General features: G+C 38.7%; 3 protein-coding genes across 3 annotated transcripts in view; 2 read left to right on the top strand and 1 right to left on the bottom strand.

Moving 5' to 3' along the window:
• The first annotated feature begins 659 nt into the window (after window positions 1-659).
• LOC104940230 (pro-cathepsin H) lies at window positions 660-6,748 on the top strand. The gene is made up of 12 exons (XM_010756820.3): window positions 660-775; window positions 2,583-2,614; window positions 2,759-2,864; window positions 2,975-3,045; window positions 3,142-3,246; window positions 3,373-3,459; window positions 3,692-3,747; window positions 3,851-3,932; window positions 4,022-4,090; window positions 4,362-4,468; window positions 5,322-5,450; window positions 5,547-6,748. Exons 1-12 carry the CDS (start codon window positions 700-702, stop codon window positions 5,620-5,622), a joined length of 996 nt encoding a protein of 331 aa, XP_010755122.2. The 5' UTR covers window positions 660-699; the 3' UTR covers window positions 5,623-6,748.
• Window positions 6,749-7,130: 382 nt separating this feature from the next.
• On the top strand, window positions 7,131-13,655 carry wdr76 (WD repeat domain 76). Its single transcript, XM_010756937.3, has 15 exons — window positions 7,131-7,322; window positions 7,614-7,736; window positions 7,820-7,918; window positions 8,080-8,172; window positions 8,682-8,740; window positions 8,991-9,102; window positions 9,221-9,322; window positions 9,548-9,588; window positions 9,688-9,841; window positions 10,010-10,168; window positions 10,339-10,454; window positions 10,606-10,704; window positions 10,852-11,004; window positions 11,093-11,146; window positions 11,228-13,655. The coding sequence occupies exons 1-15, from the start codon at window positions 7,272-7,274 to the stop codon at window positions 11,481-11,483; spliced, it is 1,671 nt and encodes a 556-aa protein (XP_010755239.3). The 5' UTR covers window positions 7,131-7,271; the 3' UTR covers window positions 11,484-13,655.
• Window positions 13,337-17,850, bottom strand: part of LOC104920111 (FERM domain-containing protein 5) — a 71,520-nt gene continuing 67,006 nt past the window's right edge. Inside the window, exon 14 of the mRNA XM_010732307.3 lies at window positions 13,337-16,961. Coding sequence (XP_010730609.1) covers window positions 16,372-16,961 — 590 coding nt within the window. The 3' untranslated portion in view covers window positions 13,337-16,371. The remainder of the gene's footprint in view (window positions 16,962-17,850) is intronic.

The raw sequence follows: 17,850 nt of genomic DNA, 5'->3' as shown, positions 1-17,850 counted from the left end.
CAATGTGTTCAAAACATATCCCTCAAAATGTGTTATCCTTATGATCGTTCAACTCTGTAATAACTTTTCTGTGTATGATACTTTAAAACAAATGTTGAAAACAACTTATAAGTGTAACACATTCTGTATCCTGTCTATTCCAATGTGTTAGCAGGAACTATACAGTAGTAATATTGTGCTTATCCTTGGAATATTTATAGGTATTTTTTACGGGCTTTGTATAGAAAAACAAGTTAAAGCTTAAGTGGCAGGCATGTACCACTTTCACGTGTTCAAATCAAACCTATATCTAGAACAGTATGTGTGCTGTATTTAAACCCCACCCTTGCACATGAATCTTTACCTTCTAACAGGCACATCAGATGTTTGCAGTGAGCAATACCCAGTGGTATGAGAATTATCTTTCAGTCTATTTCAACAGCTTGAGTAGTATTTCCAGTTTTGTATAAAAGTGTATTCTTTCCTGATTACCTCTTGTTAATAAATCTATTCTTTCTCAGGGGGAGAAGTGTCTCCAAGGTTGCCACATTGTGTTTTACACTGTACACTCAGCTGGCTGGCATTAGAAAATAAACTTTGTGGTTGTAGCTTTTATCAAAGGAGAGAGAAAGGAAGGGGTGTGTAAAAGTAGGCCTATTTATAAAAGAGAGCTGAGTCATGTGACGCTCACACAGCTCGTTGGAGTCCAGAGGGGGAAGTATGGCTCCTAATGTCGCCTGGTACATCGTCACCTTTTGTAGTTTAGTTCATTCAACACCGCTAATTTCACTCGAAGGTAAGTGAGCACACATAATGAAGTTGAATTTGCTTCGCTTAGTTTTGTTAGTTGCGTCATATTAGTAACTAACTCGTTCATACGGATTCAGTTCAACAGCAGGTGTGCAGCTTCAGCATTAACAGTAGACAAAACATTAATGATTACAGTGGCACATAGTAACGTTAATAGTTGTGGAAGAAGCAGCAGCTCGTTTAGTAGAGAAAGTCGCAGAGTCATTCGGACATTTTCAGGATTTTTACCCAAATCAATGACTTTTGTGAACGACATCTTTAACCACCATAAAAACATATTGCCCCACCTCAGACATGAAATCCCCATTATTTTTATTATTGTTATTATTATTATTGACGCTATAACACTATGGACACTAATGTAAGTGTCTGAAAATTATTATAAAATGTGTTTGTAATTAAATCAATAATTGCAAATAGAAATATGGCATACAATCACATTCTTTTGCCACAGTGAAACTGAAATGGGCACTTTTTTTGTAACAGGGACTTCGGAATTGTTTTATTTAACTTAATTAAATTCACAATATTCTAACAATTGTTACTTGACATTTCAGACAGACTTCAAACATTAAATCACCTTTTCATAGACCTAAAAAATGAGGGTTGAAGACACATATACAACTTGACATATAGTTATGGCATATAGAGTGTTTGTTTAATACTCAGATTTAATGTAATAAACATTGTTCATTATGTATCAATTTATGAAGGACAATAGATATCCATTGGAATTTAACTAGTTTTATTAAATAAGGAAATACAACAATCAGCATAGCATTCATTAAAACATTGTAAACTGAATAGGTCATTAAAATAAAAGTGGAAATGTCAAATGTTGACATCAATAATGAAACTCTACACTACAGTGGCAATGTTCATTGTAGATATTTCCCTTATATTACTGATATTATTAATTAAATTATAGATATCTAAAATTCAATCCTGACTAGTCAAAATGAAATGAAGTGGAATTTGAACTAGTCTGTAGTACAACCGCTATTTTCTGCTGGGCCCTCTTGATGGTGGTATCTATGTTGGACTCCCACTTCAGGCCGAAGACTGTTGTATCATCTGAAAACTTCAGGGGTTCAGCAGACAGGTTTCTGAGGTGCAGTCATTTGTGTAGAAGGAGAAGAGCAGTGTGGAGAGCACACACCCCTGGGGTGCACCAGCACTGATTGTCTGGGTGCTGGATGTGATGTTCTTCAGCATTACCTGCTGCCTCCTGTCAATCGGGAAGCTTGCAGTCCACTGACAGGTGGAGGCTGGCACAGTAAGCTGGGTGAGTTCAGCCTGAAGGATGCCTAGGATGATGAAGCTGAACGCTTTTAAAATAGATTTTAGTCACCCAAAAGATTAAATACACTTAACAAGGTCAGAGGGGCTCAAATCATTTCAGTTTTGTGGAATGATTCAGCAATACTGCAATATAAAAAGACCACATTATGTTTGGTATTAAAAATGTCACAGGCTTGAGTAACAGTACCTCTTAACAAAATATACTAAAGTATTAAAAATTAATCATAGTGAAGAAAATGGCACCTAGCTGTAGGTGCTATATTATTATATTATACCACCTGTAAAATCACTGTGAAGTAACTACAGCTGTCAAATAAATGAAATAAATTTCAAATTTAGAGTAGAAGTTGCTCTAAAGACAAACACGAGCTCCTTAGATTTGTACTTGTGTATAGTACTTTAGTAAAAGTACTTTGTTACATTACATTAATGGCTCTAGGACTAAATTTAAAATGTTGATTAATATTATTATTCATTCTGTGTCCTATCAGAGGAATATCAGTTCAAAGAGTGGATGTCACAGGTATGTACACAAAATTAAAGTTACTGAAAATTGATACCTCACCTACTGATGAATTATTTTATTTTGAATGTTACTACAGAACGTTGTTTAAATCTCAGTTATTTCCTCTGTACGTGATGTTACATTTCTCATTTGGACGTACAGCACAACAGAGTATACGACACTGAGGAGTTTTACCACCGGCTCCACACATTCACTGAGAATAAGAGGACAGTTGAGCATCATAATGCTGGGAATCACTCCTTCACAAGTACTGTACTCCTGTCTCTTACCATCAGCATTCTTTAAATATTTATAAACTATCCATTTCATGAGGTTATAAAGGCATGTTCTCAAAAGGTTTTTCATTTTCTAATCCAGTGGGCCTGAATCAGTTTTCAGACATGACATTTGAGGAATTCAGGAAATTGTTTCTTTTGACGGAGCCTCAGGTATGTTATGTCTTATAATACAATACACTTTATGCAGCTAGGGCTTCATGTGCTTTTTAAAAAAAAAAACAATCTTATGATTCTGGTCTCTTGTAGAACTGCTCAGCCACTAAAGGAGGTCATGTCAGCAGTGGTGGTCCTTACCCTGAGTTTGTAGACTGGAGGATGAAAGGACACTTTGTAACTCCTGTAAAGAACCAGGTATCATATTATGGAGCTGCAGTGCCACCGCGATGTAGAGGATGACAAAACATTTAGATGACAAAACCACCTTTCCTTTTAATATGTGTTAATGAGTGTTGATTGTTAATGTGTTGGCATCTTTAGGGTCACTGTGGCAGCTGCTGGACCTTCTCTACCACTGGCTGTTTGGAGTCAGTGAATGCTATCGCTACTAGGAAGCTAATACCTCTGGTGAGATCTATCTATTATTTAGTATTTGCTCAACACATAATATATAATAGAGACTTCACCTCATCTGTGTGGAGACTTTTGAAATGATCCACTTTCTCACAAGAATTACTTAGAAGATGTCCTTGCAGAAGAAATCTCTGTTTGGTTCTTTGCATAGTTGGAATAAGTACTATTAACTGTAGTGTCATCACTGTGTATAAAAATGCATGATGCAGTTTGTTTTCTGTTTCAGTCTGAGCAGCAGCTGATAGACTGTGCCAGAGACTTCAACAATCATGGATGCTTGGGGTATGTGACAGGAATTTGTCATCATAAGACATTATAAGCTATAGGAATAAGAATACTTGTGTTTAAGGCTTCATCCAAGTAAACACCTCCAGCTTTGTTTCAGTGGGCTCCCCAGCCAGGCATTTGAATACATCAAATACAACAAGGGCATTATGACAGAGGAGGACTATCCCTATAAAGGCCATGTATGACTTTTCTTTAGTAATGTTGTCTTATTCTAATTATTTTGATGTTAAATGAATTCTCAGTGTATGAATTTCTCTCCTTGCTTTAGGATGACTCTTGCCATTTTAAGCCTGAACTTGCAGCTGCTTTTGTCCTGGATGTTGTTAACATAACAAGCGTGAGTGAACATGTTATTGTAAAGTTACATCATCAGCAAGAAAGTAATGACCATATTGCAAGTCACGTGTTTGTTGGGTAACTAGAAAAGAGGAAGAGACAAGAAGCAGCTATTTTGGTATTAGCAAATTGGTTTCCTTGTAATCTTGTAACATTGTGCCACTATGGTGAACGCTTAGAGTAGCAGTCTGACAATATTGGTTTGCTAATACAGTATATTACATCATAACGGCATTTTGCTATTTTATTCCTGCTTGTTGGTTCATTCACAGTATGATGAAAAGGCCATGGTTGATGCTGTGGCCAGGCTCAACCCTGTATCCTTTGCGTTTGAGGTCACATATGAATTTATGCACTACAAAGAAGGTGTTTACACCAGGTGAGCAACTACGAACACTTTTGTATTCACTGTTGTCCACAAATAACATATAGTTAGAAATATTTTGAGAACCTGTGGCCATCACTCTTATTTTGCACTATGGAAACATTTCTAATCCAACAATTTTGTCTAGAAATCCAACAACAAAGAAGTTATTTTGTCTTGGAAGAGGATTATGAAGCTAACAAGGCTACTCAATTAAGTCTACAGTGACCAAAATCTTAGTGGCTGTTGGTTTGATGTGACAAAAATCTGTTGGCACTTACATCAGATCAGATTTCAGACTTTTGACTCTTCTTCTGTAAAGACAAGAATGGTTGCAGTATTAGCACATCATGTTGCTTTTTTAATAAGTTTGCTTCAACAGTGGTGTCAGGCCAGTGTAGAGACCAGAATTAAAATAATCTTGATACCAAACCTTTCATCAAACAGCATACTGCCTGCTGGCTTGGAAAATGTCCATCCCTAATAAGGAGCTATTCATAGGATGACTACTGTGATGGCCTGATGGCTCATTTGTTATGGTGCTTACAGTCATGAGTGCTTGTGCTTCACTTCACTCAACTTTCTGTCCTCTCTATTATTAACCGAGACTGCGACATTTTAGCTGTAATGTTTTGGAACTGGAAACAAATGAACCAGTTTTTAAAATGTTTAGATTTTGATCATTTAGTTCAGCTTCTGTTTGTCTGTTTCATGATCCTGAACTGTCCTAAAAATATCCACAGAAACAGCCACACACCACATCTTTGCATAGACAGGAGAAAATATGTTGAAGGAGGGTAGTGGCCCACTCAGCTTACAAAAGATATGTACGCTATTGATCTAAAAGCATCTGCGTGTGTCTGTTTAGCACCCAGTGCAAGAACACAGCAGACAAGGTGAATCATGCAGTCCTGGCAGTGGGTTACGGCGCTGAAGAAAACAACACGCCATATTGGATTGTGAAGAACTCTTGGGGCCCAGTCTGGGGTATTGACGGGTAAATATAGTCTGGTGCATTGTGTCTGTGTTCACTGTGATGACTTGTTGCAGTTTTCAGGGATCATCAACACTTTTCTTTTTTTATTTCCATCAGATATTTTTTGATTGAGCGAGGGAAAAACATGTGCGGACTGGCTGCATGCTCTTCTTACCCTCTACCTTTAGTTTGAGGAGTAACATGGCAGCAGAGCAAAGGACTGATTAAAAACAGCTAGAGATAACATCAATGGAGTCACCGTGATGGGAAGTTTGTGCTCTTGTGTTCCCTGAAGTGTCTTATATAGCCCCCCAAGTTTTGACCTAAACCAAGGGCACCAAATACCTCTTCTGGAAGTTTGGTTTCTCAACAATATGTGTAGTATCATCTCAATATTTAAACTGAAATAAGAAACTATGAAGCCAAAAGAAAAAAAGAAATGTGTAAAGCACTGTAATTTGCTAATTTTGACGCATTGTAACAGGCTACTGCATGCAATGCATGAACACGTTCAACTATTTTATTTCAGAGAAAGTTAAAAGATGTTTTTTAAATCCACATTATATTATTATTATTTTAAAGAAAAAATAGTTTCACATGATCACAATCACACATGTTACAAACTCAGAGCTACCCAGTAAGCACATTCTTGTACATTAGCTGATATGGCACATCACTGGATCGTGTGAATACACAGATACATCTAAAGAGTTTACCATTTGATCATTTTTTTCAGATTTTGAGAGTTTAAAACATGGAATAAATGCTAACAATAACTGTTTACTATATGTATTTTGTAGACAGTGTGTTTGAATTTATTACAAACACATTAAGTATGGAGGCTTCTCCTTGTTATAAGGTTGGGTGTTATTTTCATTTATTATATGTGTTTCTTCTCTTTTGTAATGTTGGTGTTGTGAACCGTTTAAGACAAGTGATTGGCTCCTCAAAGAAAATGTATTTAATCATATATACCTGTACAGAAGCTTGGGCTGTGTCATATGTTTTTAGTGCAACTACCTATCCAACACTGATATCATCATCTGACATACCTGGTGTTAACACTGTGCAGTGTGGGCCAATGAGATTATGTTATGACAAATCAAGCATGGGTCATTGATTTGAGTGGCCTCCTCGTGGCTTCAGAGACAAAATCAAGAGCATGACAAGCCTCTGAAAGACGGGGACAGGCTGTTTTTTCTGAACTCTGGAGAAGATATCCATGCACAAAAGGTCAACCAGTGAGTTATGTCTGATTTGAAATAGTTGTTTGTTTCCATTTTTATATGTTTTTACAAATAAACCATTTTCCTGTCATGCTTTTGGACAGTTCATCAGATTATTGCTGACATCTTTCTCTGTGTGCATGTTTGTCTACTGAAAAGATTTTTAGGCATTTAAAACAGTTTACCATTAAAAGGGGTTGGCAATCTGTCTCGGTCTGTTGTTTAAATATTACTTTGGGGACTGCTTTTCGTGCATAAATAACCCAGAATGATTAATATTATCAAATTCAATTCAGCTTCCGTTCGTCTGCCAGTAGGTGGCGACATTATCACTGGCTCTCTGGAGCAAGAGATAAGACGTCAATCAAATCCTAAGGCTTTTCATTGGTTGTTGGTCCGCAGAGACCCGCCTCTTATGTATGACGACATGAAAGATGAACCAATGAGCTGCTAGGATTCCGCTTCACGACACAGAGGGGCGGAGCTAGTTACAAAACATTTCTGCCATGTGGCGCGAATTTCTCTCTTTCAATTATTCTCTGAGCGACCAGCCGAGCTGTGTTTATCACCGGGAGTCTGTCACTTTGAACACATAGCTCGTTATAAGGGCCTTCAAATGGCGACACGACGAATAAAACGCGAAGCTGTCGTGAAGCTTCAAGTTTTGGTGAGTTGTCGAAGTTTTTTTGTTTTTTTTTTAACCTAGTTTCGTTTTCACTCTTTCGTAACTCTTTATGTGTTAGCGAGTCAGCTGCTAAATAACATTAACGTTATCTATTGATAGACAAACTAACTTAACCTAAACACCAACACGCATTATTGCCGTCTTAAATGCGTAAAAGTGTTTTGCATCTGTGGGAAAGTCTAATGGCGTACTAATGGCGTTGTAGGTGTCTTTACAATTTATTCAGCTCGTTGATACGTATGCATATATATTTTAATAATGCACATTTTGCAGGAAATGACTCCTGTGGACATCGAGGGAGCAGTCCGACGATCATCACGAAACACTCTGGCACCTAAACGCCTCAAGTATTCACCTGAACGCAACACGGAGGATGAAACACAAACAAAGAAAAGGGCAAGAGGCTCCACAGAAAAAACACAGAAATAATACTTTTACTCAGTGTTTGTTATAATATATGCTTGTTTTGTTGTTGATAGAGAACCAAAACACGCAATGACAAAAACAGCCAAAACAACAGAAAGGACATGAAGGAGGAGGACTCTGATGTTGGAAATAGTGATGTGGAGCGTACATCTGTGAGTATGAAAACACCTGCATTCACTCACTATGTGTCTGTGAGTGAAGAGCTAAAATGAGTGTGTCAAATAAACACTGGTATTCTCTACTTCTTCTATGTGTGGCAGACGAAGTGAAGTTATTGAAAGTTTCCCTGTGCTGTATCGTTTGTGTAACACAGGCCGGTAATGGAGGACTTTCTGCATATGAACTGGAGCGTCTGGAGAACATCAGACAGAACCAAGCGTTCTTGTCCTCTATCAACTTATACCAGGTACGTAGACGGACGCAGTAGCCACATGGGTTGACCTTTCTTTTCATAAATCCACAATCGACACTTGGCTTCAGGACTGTACATTATTTACAGACATTGTGAATGTCTCACTGACTTAAATGTATTCTCATAACAGTTTTCGGTGAAGTCTTAATAGTCTGAAGCCAATTTATTTAACTGGACATACTGTAATTAATCCAGACAAGCCTGGGACAAGAAAAGAAAAGTCATTTACTGATTTATGAAACAAACCAAGCCCTCAAACCCTAATCCATATGTGATTGTATCAGATCACATTGCTAATCTACGTTGTTATGCTGTTAAAATGTGTTGCAGGCATCAAATCCAGAATGAGTGTATACTTACAAGGTTTATTAGTTGTCTTTGTACTGTACTGAATTGAATTGTTGTTGTGTATTTTGCACAAATATGGCCATCTTGTGAATAATTCCTCTTGTGGCCTCTGAACAGATGGGATGGATATTAATTCTTGTTTTTCCTGTCAAAAGGCAACTGAGGAGTTCAAGCAGTTGACACGGCCGAAGCCATCGCAGAGAGGTCTCATGAGGTACAGTTGGCTGACAAACCGTTACAACTGAGCTCTTAATTCAGCATAAGCTGTAGTGAAGTGTAGAAGAGTACATCATTGTTTCTTTGATAGTTTTCGTTTCGTTGAGAAGATTTGCTTTTTTCCTTCAATTTCATATCACTGAAAGTGGATTACATTGTTATTTTTTTGATGATTTCCTGACAATTTAATAAGTGACAGATCCGTGTCTTCTTGATGTCACTGTAATGATGAGTCTCTGTGGTGGCAGGTCACAGGCTGCTGTAAAAGAAGTGCTGCCAGCTCGCAAATCCCTTCGTCTCCAAAATAAAGAGGCAGAGATCTTAACACGTCCCCCTGAACCCAGTGGGACCTACGAACAGGTAGCTGCATACAAATAACCTAATATTGCACGCAACGCCTCACTTCATAAGACAACACTGCTGTTTGTCTCTTTATTTCTTGCTTTTACTCACTTTAGTTATTTTACTTGTTTTAAAGTATGTACCATCCAAGAAACCTGCTGGCCCTTTGCCCATGGATCCAATAAACATGGAAGAGGGAAGCAAGCTGCCTTCACAACTTCTAGAGCTCTGCTCCAGGGTAGGATTTGCCTTCCATATTTCATGTCCTCCTTACTTACTTTGTAGTTTTTTATTTTATTTGATTTTCCACAAAAACTGTAATTAAGTGCAGTGCTGTTTAGCTGTTGACTGTTGCAGAATAATATTAAAGCTAAAGATATTTCAGAGAGTGGTGATAATTGTTGTTTATTTATGCTGCTTCTCAATCAATTTGTAAATCTTGAAATTGTTTTTATTTCCACAGGATTCAAAAGAAGAAAGAAAGATGGAGACTCATCTGGAAAGGTAAGATTTTATCACTCAGCCTATAAAACATGCGTCAGAAGACGTGTTGCCATTTGCTCCTTCATTGTAATCCAAATCTACGCTGGTGTCTTTACTCAGGTACCGCTCATCCCTCAAGAATATGAAGATAACTGAAGACAGAGTGGCTAAAGTGGTGAAGGACCGGATCTTCTCTGCTGCCTTCCACCCCTGCACCAGCAGCCTGTTGATGGCTGCAGGAGACAAGTGGGGGAAAGTTGGACTCTGGAAGTTGGTGTGTTTCCTTTTGCTTTGTTTTTATGATGTTGTAAATTGGTATGTGAAATTTGGCTCCAAAACAAGCTCGTAGCAAGCCACAGGAAACAAAAATGCTATTTTAGAAGTTAAAACTGTTTCATATCATGAAATCTGTTTTTCTTCTTGCCTGTGTGTATTCTTTCAGGGTGGCGATTGGGCCGATGATGGCGTGCTGCTCTTTGAGCCCCACACTCGTCCAGTGGGCTGCATGGCATTCTCCAGGGCTCATCCCACCCACCTGCTGAGCCTCAGCTATGATGGCTCTCTACGCTGCATGGATGTAGAAAAGGCTGTCTTTGATGATGTGAGATAACTTTTGCTCCATTAAATACACTTTTTTAAATGAAAACTATTGAAATGCACTTTAAAATTAAGTTAACGACTGCCCGAATGCTGCCCTGAAATGAAAAATTTGGAGTAATATCAAAGCATCTCTCTTCACCAGTTGACGTCAGTTTTTTTTTATTGTTGTAGGTGTATGACATTGATGATGGCCTGAAAACATTTGACTTCATGTCACATGACTGTTCGACACTGGTGGTTGGGAACTTTTATGGAGAAGTTGCCATCGTTGACAGGCGCACACCAGGGTAACGTATTATTGTTAATGAGTGGTAGTTTTAATCTTTTTGTTTTTTTTTCCATAAAGAATAACTGAACAGGTGAATAATTTGAACTCTCTTGTTAATTAATGATTAGCATTTTATTGACATGCTACACTGGTATTTATTTTCTCTGCAGTAACTCGCACGAGTCCCTCCACTCAATGGACCCAAAGACTCTACGTTGCGTTAGCGTCCACCCTTTACAGAGGCAGTACTTTGCTGTGGCTGAAAGCAAGTATGTCTGATGATTGATTTTTATAAACTTTGAAAAGATCTGTTTGTTCTAAATGAATTGAATTCATTCATGCTGACACATTTTTACTAGGACTATATTTTACCTATGCAATAAGCCCTCTAGAAAATGTTTTGATCTTGTCTGCAGGGTAGTGAGTATTTATGACAGCAGATGCCTGAAGAAGACCAAAAGCCAGACAGTCTCCCAGCTGCTTGGCCACTCTTTAAGCATATCGAGTGCCTATTTCTCCCCTTGCACAGGGAACAGAGTTCTCACTACCTGTATGGACAACCGCTTAAGGTGAAGCCAGCATAGCGCTTTTAATTACTGTTATATTTACTGTTGTTTTTCAATCCCAGCTCAATAGACATCCTCTGTCTTTTGACAGGATATATGACACATCTGCAATGACTTCTACATCTCCCTTGCTGACATCCATCAGGTACATCCACTTGTTTCACCTTTTTGTGCTTTGAGACCTGAATGTATGAGCATCTTGTCTTAATCTTTTTCATTTTTTTAGCCATGACATGCACACTGGCCGATGGCTGACAAAACTATCTGCGGTGTGGGACCCCAAACAGGAAGATTGCTTTGTGGTGGGTAGCATGGCAAGGCCCCGAAAGGTGAACGTCTTTCATGAAAATGGCCAGTCACAGCACTCCTTCGTGGATGCAGAGAACCTTAACACGGTGCTGTCCGTCACAGCTTTCCACCCCACAAGGAATGCCTTAGTGGGTGGGAATGCGTCAGGGCGCCTGCACGTCTTCACCGACTGAGATGAAGACCTGTTTCCTTTAGCAGGATTGGATTAACAAGTAAGGAAACAGTTTTGTCACAGTCGATGTGTACAACTTGTACAGCGTAGATGTAAATCTCACTGCTGTAAACCAGTTATTACCGTCGTCTCTTGCTTGTTTTACCCTCTCTGTAGAGCTTTCATACAGTATTGTCATAATTCTCACACTCTAACAAAGTAACATACCTGTAATGAAATGAAACATCAATGTTACACTTAAGTCACTAGTCATGTTCATAGAGATGTTACAGTATGAGCATTCATACACTGTGAGTTAACACAGCATCCTTAACAAAGTATCTGAATTTTCACAACCAAATAGACATTTATTGCTACATTGGGTAGTTGCAGTGCAGACAGATCTCTTCAAATTGATTTACACTCTATGGCCACTTCATTAGGTGTACCTTTTTGCTACAGACTTGTAAAGTTTATCCAGTTTTGGTTTCCCTCTCATGAGGCTGTACCCACTGAAGCCTTAGTCTCCTGTTCCTAGCAGACAGGAGTGGAACCTGGTGCGATCGAAAACAAACCTAAAAAAAGACGTAATAAAAATGAGTGTGCCATTTAGTGTAAATCAACTACACACATGTAGAACACAACCCTTTTGTGTGAATAGGACTGCATCAGCTCTGCACATAAGGACACTGCTCTATTCTCCAAAAGTTCCTAAATGCTCAGACTCTGTCAAGCTGTGTGGGGACTGAAAGTGAGCAGCAGTGGTCTGCCACAAACTCTCGACTGAATAGACGCCTGGACTCCAGGAGGAGTCGCTCTGTTGTTCTGAGATGACTTCTCTTTAGCTTTGGCTTCATGCTTGGGTTTGCTGTCTTGCTGGAAAATAAATGTTAAGTCACAGTTCTCTTGAGAACGGCAGCAGATGTTGCCCAGGGATTTATTTGCTGCATTCATTTTACCATCTTCCACTACAAGCTGTCAAGGTTTCGCTGCAGAGAAGCATCCACACAGCATAATGCTGCCACTGCTGACCTTCACGGTGGAGATGATGTGTTTCTCCTCGCGTTGTGCTTGGTGTTCACCAAACGCAGCATTTATAATGACAGGCAGGAAATCTTAGTTTTGATCCAAACACTTTCTGCTTGACCTTGCTGCTCTCTGGTGTATATTCATGGCCTTGCCAATTATCTTCACATCTCCTGATTGGAACTTTTCAATAACCTTGACTCAGATTTGTCATATTTAGTGTTGACTGTCTGAGTGTGGTTTATGCCACGATGTTGACAAATCAGTTGTTGGACCTTTATGCGATCTCACATTAGATTTATCACTAGAAAGTGCGACTAATTGACCAGTTACTTTGTTTTATACTTAATTCAGGTCAGTATGTAGAGACGTATCCATGTTCATCATAAAAAGTTGACTTTATTTCTGTTAATCTGAGAAAAAGTACATGCAGTGCGTTTATAACAAAGTGAAAACATTGTGCAGGCAATGACTGAATGTGGCCGTTAATAAGTTTATGTTGTTGACTCGGCTGTATACTTTTCTGTTCTCATGTCTGTAATTTGTTATACTCCAAATGTCTTATAGAACCCAACTAATTTCTAAAGTGGGTTTCTCCTTTTGTATTGTTTGTTTGTTGTGCAGAGAGTTTGAAACTGTTTAGGCTTGAAGTACCTGTGCCTGTTTATTTCATTTATTTTTATCATTATTATTTGTGGCAACTGAAGTAAATAGAATAAATATACTTTTTTTTATACCAACATTTGAGTGTGTTTGAATTTCAGCAGCGGCAGTATTAATGTCACCTTGAGATGGCAGCATTGCAACATACAGGCTGATTGAACTTGTAGCTGGACTAGCTGCCGGATGTCAAGAATAGATGATATTTATTCATAAAGAGATTACACCAGTCTTCAGTCAGTGATTGGAAAGAAGCAGTCTTGTTTGGAGGTAATAAATGCAGAACACATGCTTACAGAGACATTTCCATGGTACAGGAAGGAAGCTTACAGTAAGACCTCGTCTGAGGCCTTATTCCTGTTTACATTATTCAGTAAAACGAGTACAAGAGTGTCAATGGAGTGTCACCCCTCTTTATCACTGTGCTAGCTCAAGTGATATGAAACAGATTTTAGCAATACAAAAAAGAAAAGAATATACTGAACTGCATTGCAAAAAAAAAAAAAAAGATTCAGGTAGTTAAATATGCTACTTCTGCTGTTTAAAACGGACTAAAAATACAAACTGCTCCACCTTCACTGTGGTAAAACCCGTTCAAAGTCAAGTGAAAATGGATCAGCTGTCAGATGTGTTCATTTACATGTAGTCTCACAAGAAAACTTACTGTTTCTATAAATTCAGTCAAGGAAGAGCAGTCTAGGATGAGGCAACAATCAAACAAGATTTACATGAAAATGTTTTGACAATAGAACATTTTGTAAAGGTATCTTTGACACTGTGGAGTAATCAGGAGAAGTGGGCACCATTCCCTTCACACATGCACATACAGATTGTTTTACCTTCTGAGGGGATTCAAAGGACATAGTGCATGTCTAGCAGACAAAGACAAACATTAGTTTGTAGTTTATGGTTATTTATACTCATTACATTATCTGTAATATTTATTGCTCAAATTATGTTGAGTACACATGAACATAAAATGAGACTTTAAGTACAAATTATTGGAAGTAAAAAGTACATTTTCTGTCACGACTGGCTGACTGACTTTTTTTTTTTTGTTTTGTTCCATACACAATCACCTTTCACCTAACACAATCAAAAACCACCGAGCACCATCTGAGTTAAAGCAAGTACATCAGTAATTTACCAAAACTGAAACCCAACCACAAAATATAATGAGGGTTTCTGACTTTGAAAATGTCAATACTGTACAAAAATAAAATAACATTTAAAGCCTAGATAATTATTACTAAAGGGATTCTCAAAGTACTGTTTTCATGTTAACTTTCAACCGTTTTCTTTTGTTTTTTTAGCAAAGATGAATACTGATAGAGTAACTGCCTATAGGCACCTACATATCTTTAACCTGTCAGCTAACCACTCCCCAGAACCATTCCTCTTGTTGCATAAATACATACATTCAATCTTTTTTAGGTATAATGTTGTATAGCTGCTGATCAGCCTATAATTATCAACACACAGCATATACACTTCCTATGTGACTACTTGTAGGCTTGTTAAGAGGCCCAATAGCTAACTCTGGTTTTAAATGATGCTGTTAATAGCTGTGGGCTGTAAAGACGCACTGCAGGCTAAACTGTGAATTAATATGTACGTAATAAGGCTGGAGAAGGACAGCAGACTATCAGAGTTTCCACCTGTTGACGCGACTGACTGAAACATCGGACAACAGAGGTTTCTTTGGTAGGTGCGATTATGAAGATTGCAGTAGGACGTAAACATGACTTATCGTAGGTGCTCTTGTAAGCAGGAGGCTGAAAACTATATATATATATCCACTGTAAAAAAACAATGTTTCAAGTCCATTAAAAGTCGCTGTGAGGAAATCTCCATGTGTTGACGAGACATCAGTTTGTACAAAAGTGGAAATGTGCTTCAAATAAATTCAGCCTTTACAGATGAGTGCAGGACTTTGAACACAGCAGGGCTTAACAAAGTTATATGAACTTCACTCAACATGGGCATTGAACTAAAAACAAGCTCTCTTAAACATATACTGTTGGAAAATAGCGCTAATTTTTGCACTTTACAAAGGTAAAACAAGGTCAAATTTCCCTTTAAACAGAAAGGATCACGGTTTTTCATATTAACAGTATTGCACATCAAGTCAAAGAGCTAACCAAACACTTTACTATATCACTACAGGGCTAGCTCACATAGTGCCATCGCCTTTACACCTACTGTAAAAGTAACTATGGCAAAGTGACTCCTTACACACAGAAGTTGGTTGTAGCTAGAAGCATTGCATGGCTGCTATGTTATAAAATCAGTAAAACCACCACCTCCATTACCTACTTATAGCCTTACAATTTATCCTTAATTCCTAATCATCTGACGATAAAACTTTATTGGTGCTCTAGTGGCTGGACAGAAATGGTAATGTGAGCACGCGACCACACTTATCACAGAAAATAATCATTCAAGACTTCAAACAGCACCAACATCACTCCATTGTCAAATAGTTACTGCAACCAACTCTTAACATTTGTTTAAATTCAGTATACCAGACGTTGGGTTGTATATCACATCGGGACAATTTGATTCAAGTAAAACTATAATATTTGGAAATGTTATTTGACAAAGGGCTGATCTGCTAAGAGTTGCCTGGTTTTCCATTTCACACTTTCTCTAACCCACAGATACTGGTCCAACTCAGAACAGCAGTTTTCAATCCCATAGCAGCAACCATAGTAACATGTTGAATTATGAAACTTAAGATGAGCTAGAGTGATACCCCCATGTCCTCGTCTCTTCAAACTTTACTCACACTCTCAGGTCACACAGCACACACCCCAACACATCAGGTCATTCCGTCTAACAATAATGTGGCAACATATAAATTAATACAAAAATAAAGGCAGCTGTTATCTGTGGTTGAACAAGTGAAGCCTGTCAGACTTGCTTGACCCTTTCAGTGTTTAAATTAAACCCCGTTTCTGTGACTTGTGTAAAAATAAAATGCCTTGAAATGACCTGAATTTCCAAAGTAAAATGTAATCCTTGCACTGATGGGCAAACATAATAAATAAGGCTCTTCAGGGGACAGTCCGTGGCTTGTGACAGGAACTCCTTCCTGGGAGAAGCTGAGTTGATATTGGGATTAGGGTTGGCATCCTTTAACTTTTCTCTCTCCTGACCTGTATGTGTCCCATCTCCATCAATGGAGGCCTGTGTTGTGTCATTCAGTCATCATTCACTAACCCTCACTTGCTGATGAGGAAACCTCCCATCCATCGTAACTTACAGGCGAACCAGCGCCGCAGAGGGCAGAAGTATTCAAAGTGAAACTGCTGGAATTCAGGTGTCTTGCGGATGTCTCTCAGGAAGGCAATGTCAAGGTCTGATTCTGTCAGCATGATGAGAAGCAGCAGCAGGGCGAACAGCAGTCCGATGGTAACCAGGAACAAACGTAACACACTCAGGATGAACTTGTTCAGCTCCTCTACGTCGCTCTGTGGTGACGGCCTGCTCCTGACCATACGCACTGCTCTCCTGCCAGAAGCGAAATCCGCCGCCTGCCCCTCCTTCGATGCACCTGCCTCTGACTCCTTCTCCTCATCGATGCTGCAGGGAGCACCGTTGAGGTGACGAGCCAAAGGCATCTCCATCCCGTGCTCGGCCACAGGCGTAGGCAGCACGCTATCTGAGGGGCTGTAGGCCTCATCAGAGATGACTGCTGACGTGCTTGCCTCGCTGCCATCCACCATATGGCCCCGAGAGGACATGAAGGAGTCGCCATGGGAGACCGAGCGCACAGGCGTGGAGTGGGCGCTGTCTCGAAGGGACTCCAGACCTGACAACACACGGCAGAGGAAGGCACTTCATAAGGGAGATATATTTAATAACTGGGAGATATTACTGCAACACGTTGACATTTAAATAAAGATTCTGACATGACTTTCTTTAGACCTTATAAGACTCATGAGACATGTACTGTAGGATTCATGTCACGTTTTGTCTTAAAGCTTCTTTCCCTATGCAAATTGTTCTGTGAACTACAAAATAAATAACGTGAGAAAAAGAGTATTTAAAGAAAACTCTACATTAAACACAATCCAGACTCTGAACTTAACACCAATTTATCATTTTTTGTGAGGCAGCCAAGCTGGGAATAAATCTTCGTTATATTCTCTCCACCCTCACACATGCAGTTGGAAACCATACAACACCAGACAATACTGTATCTATAGCAATGCACTGTTTGTGTTATGACTGTGAAAAATACAGGATCTAAAGTATTATTTGATGAAGAGACCTCCAAAACACATGCATGTGTGTGTGTGTGTGTGTTAGTGTTTGTTGCTCTTTCCTGTTAGGCTAGTAAAAATACAAAAGAGCTCCACTTTGAATTGATCCACTCTGACAACGTCAGACTGTCAAATCACATTTAACTTATGAGACCCAGTCATGCCATTTAAATAAGATCTACATTATTCTAAAGCACAGTCAAAATTGAATAAAAAAAAGCTTTTACATTTTTGGTGGCATCAACCACATTAGACATAAACTGAAATACTGCAGATAAGTGCAATTTGACAGATAATTAAAATGTCACAGATGAAAACATTCTCTTTCAATTTTTTCTGTATTATTGCTTGAGCGAATTTACCACAGCACTTATACTTATAATTAGTTTCCTTCTGTGCACATCAAACTTTATCACAGATGGCGTCAGTATTTTC

Source organism: Larimichthys crocea, chromosome VIII (assembly GCF_000972845.2).
Source record: "Larimichthys crocea isolate SSNF chromosome VIII, L_crocea_2.0, whole genome shotgun sequence".
Lineage (NCBI taxonomy): Eukaryota > Metazoa > Chordata > Actinopteri > Sciaenidae > Larimichthys > Larimichthys crocea.
Note: the sequence above shows the minus strand (reverse complement) of the source record. Positions and strands in the feature narration are given on the sequence as shown.

Coding starts and splice junctions, on each gene's coding strand:
- wdr76 (XM_010756937.3), top strand. CDS start 7,272: ATGGCGACACGACGAATAAAACGCGAAGCTGTCGTGAAGCTTCAAGTT. Junction 9,103..9,220: donor CCAGTGGGACCTACGAACAG/GTAGCTGCATAC, acceptor CTTGTTTTAAAG/TATGTACCATCCAAGAAACC. Junction 10,455..10,605: donor GTTGACAGGCGCACACCAGG/GTAACGTATTAT, acceptor TTTTCTCTGCAG/TAACTCGCACGAGTCCCTCC.
- LOC104940230 (XM_010756820.3), top strand. CDS start 700: ATGGCTCCTAATGTCGCCTGGTACATCGTCACCTTTTGTAGTTTAGTT. Junction 2,865..2,974: donor TGGGAATCACTCCTTCACAA/GTACTGTACTCC, acceptor TTTCTAATCCAG/TGGGCCTGAATCAGTTTTCA. Junction 3,460..3,691: donor CTAGGAAGCTAATACCTCTG/GTGAGATCTATC, acceptor TTTCTGTTTCAG/TCTGAGCAGCAGCTGATAGA.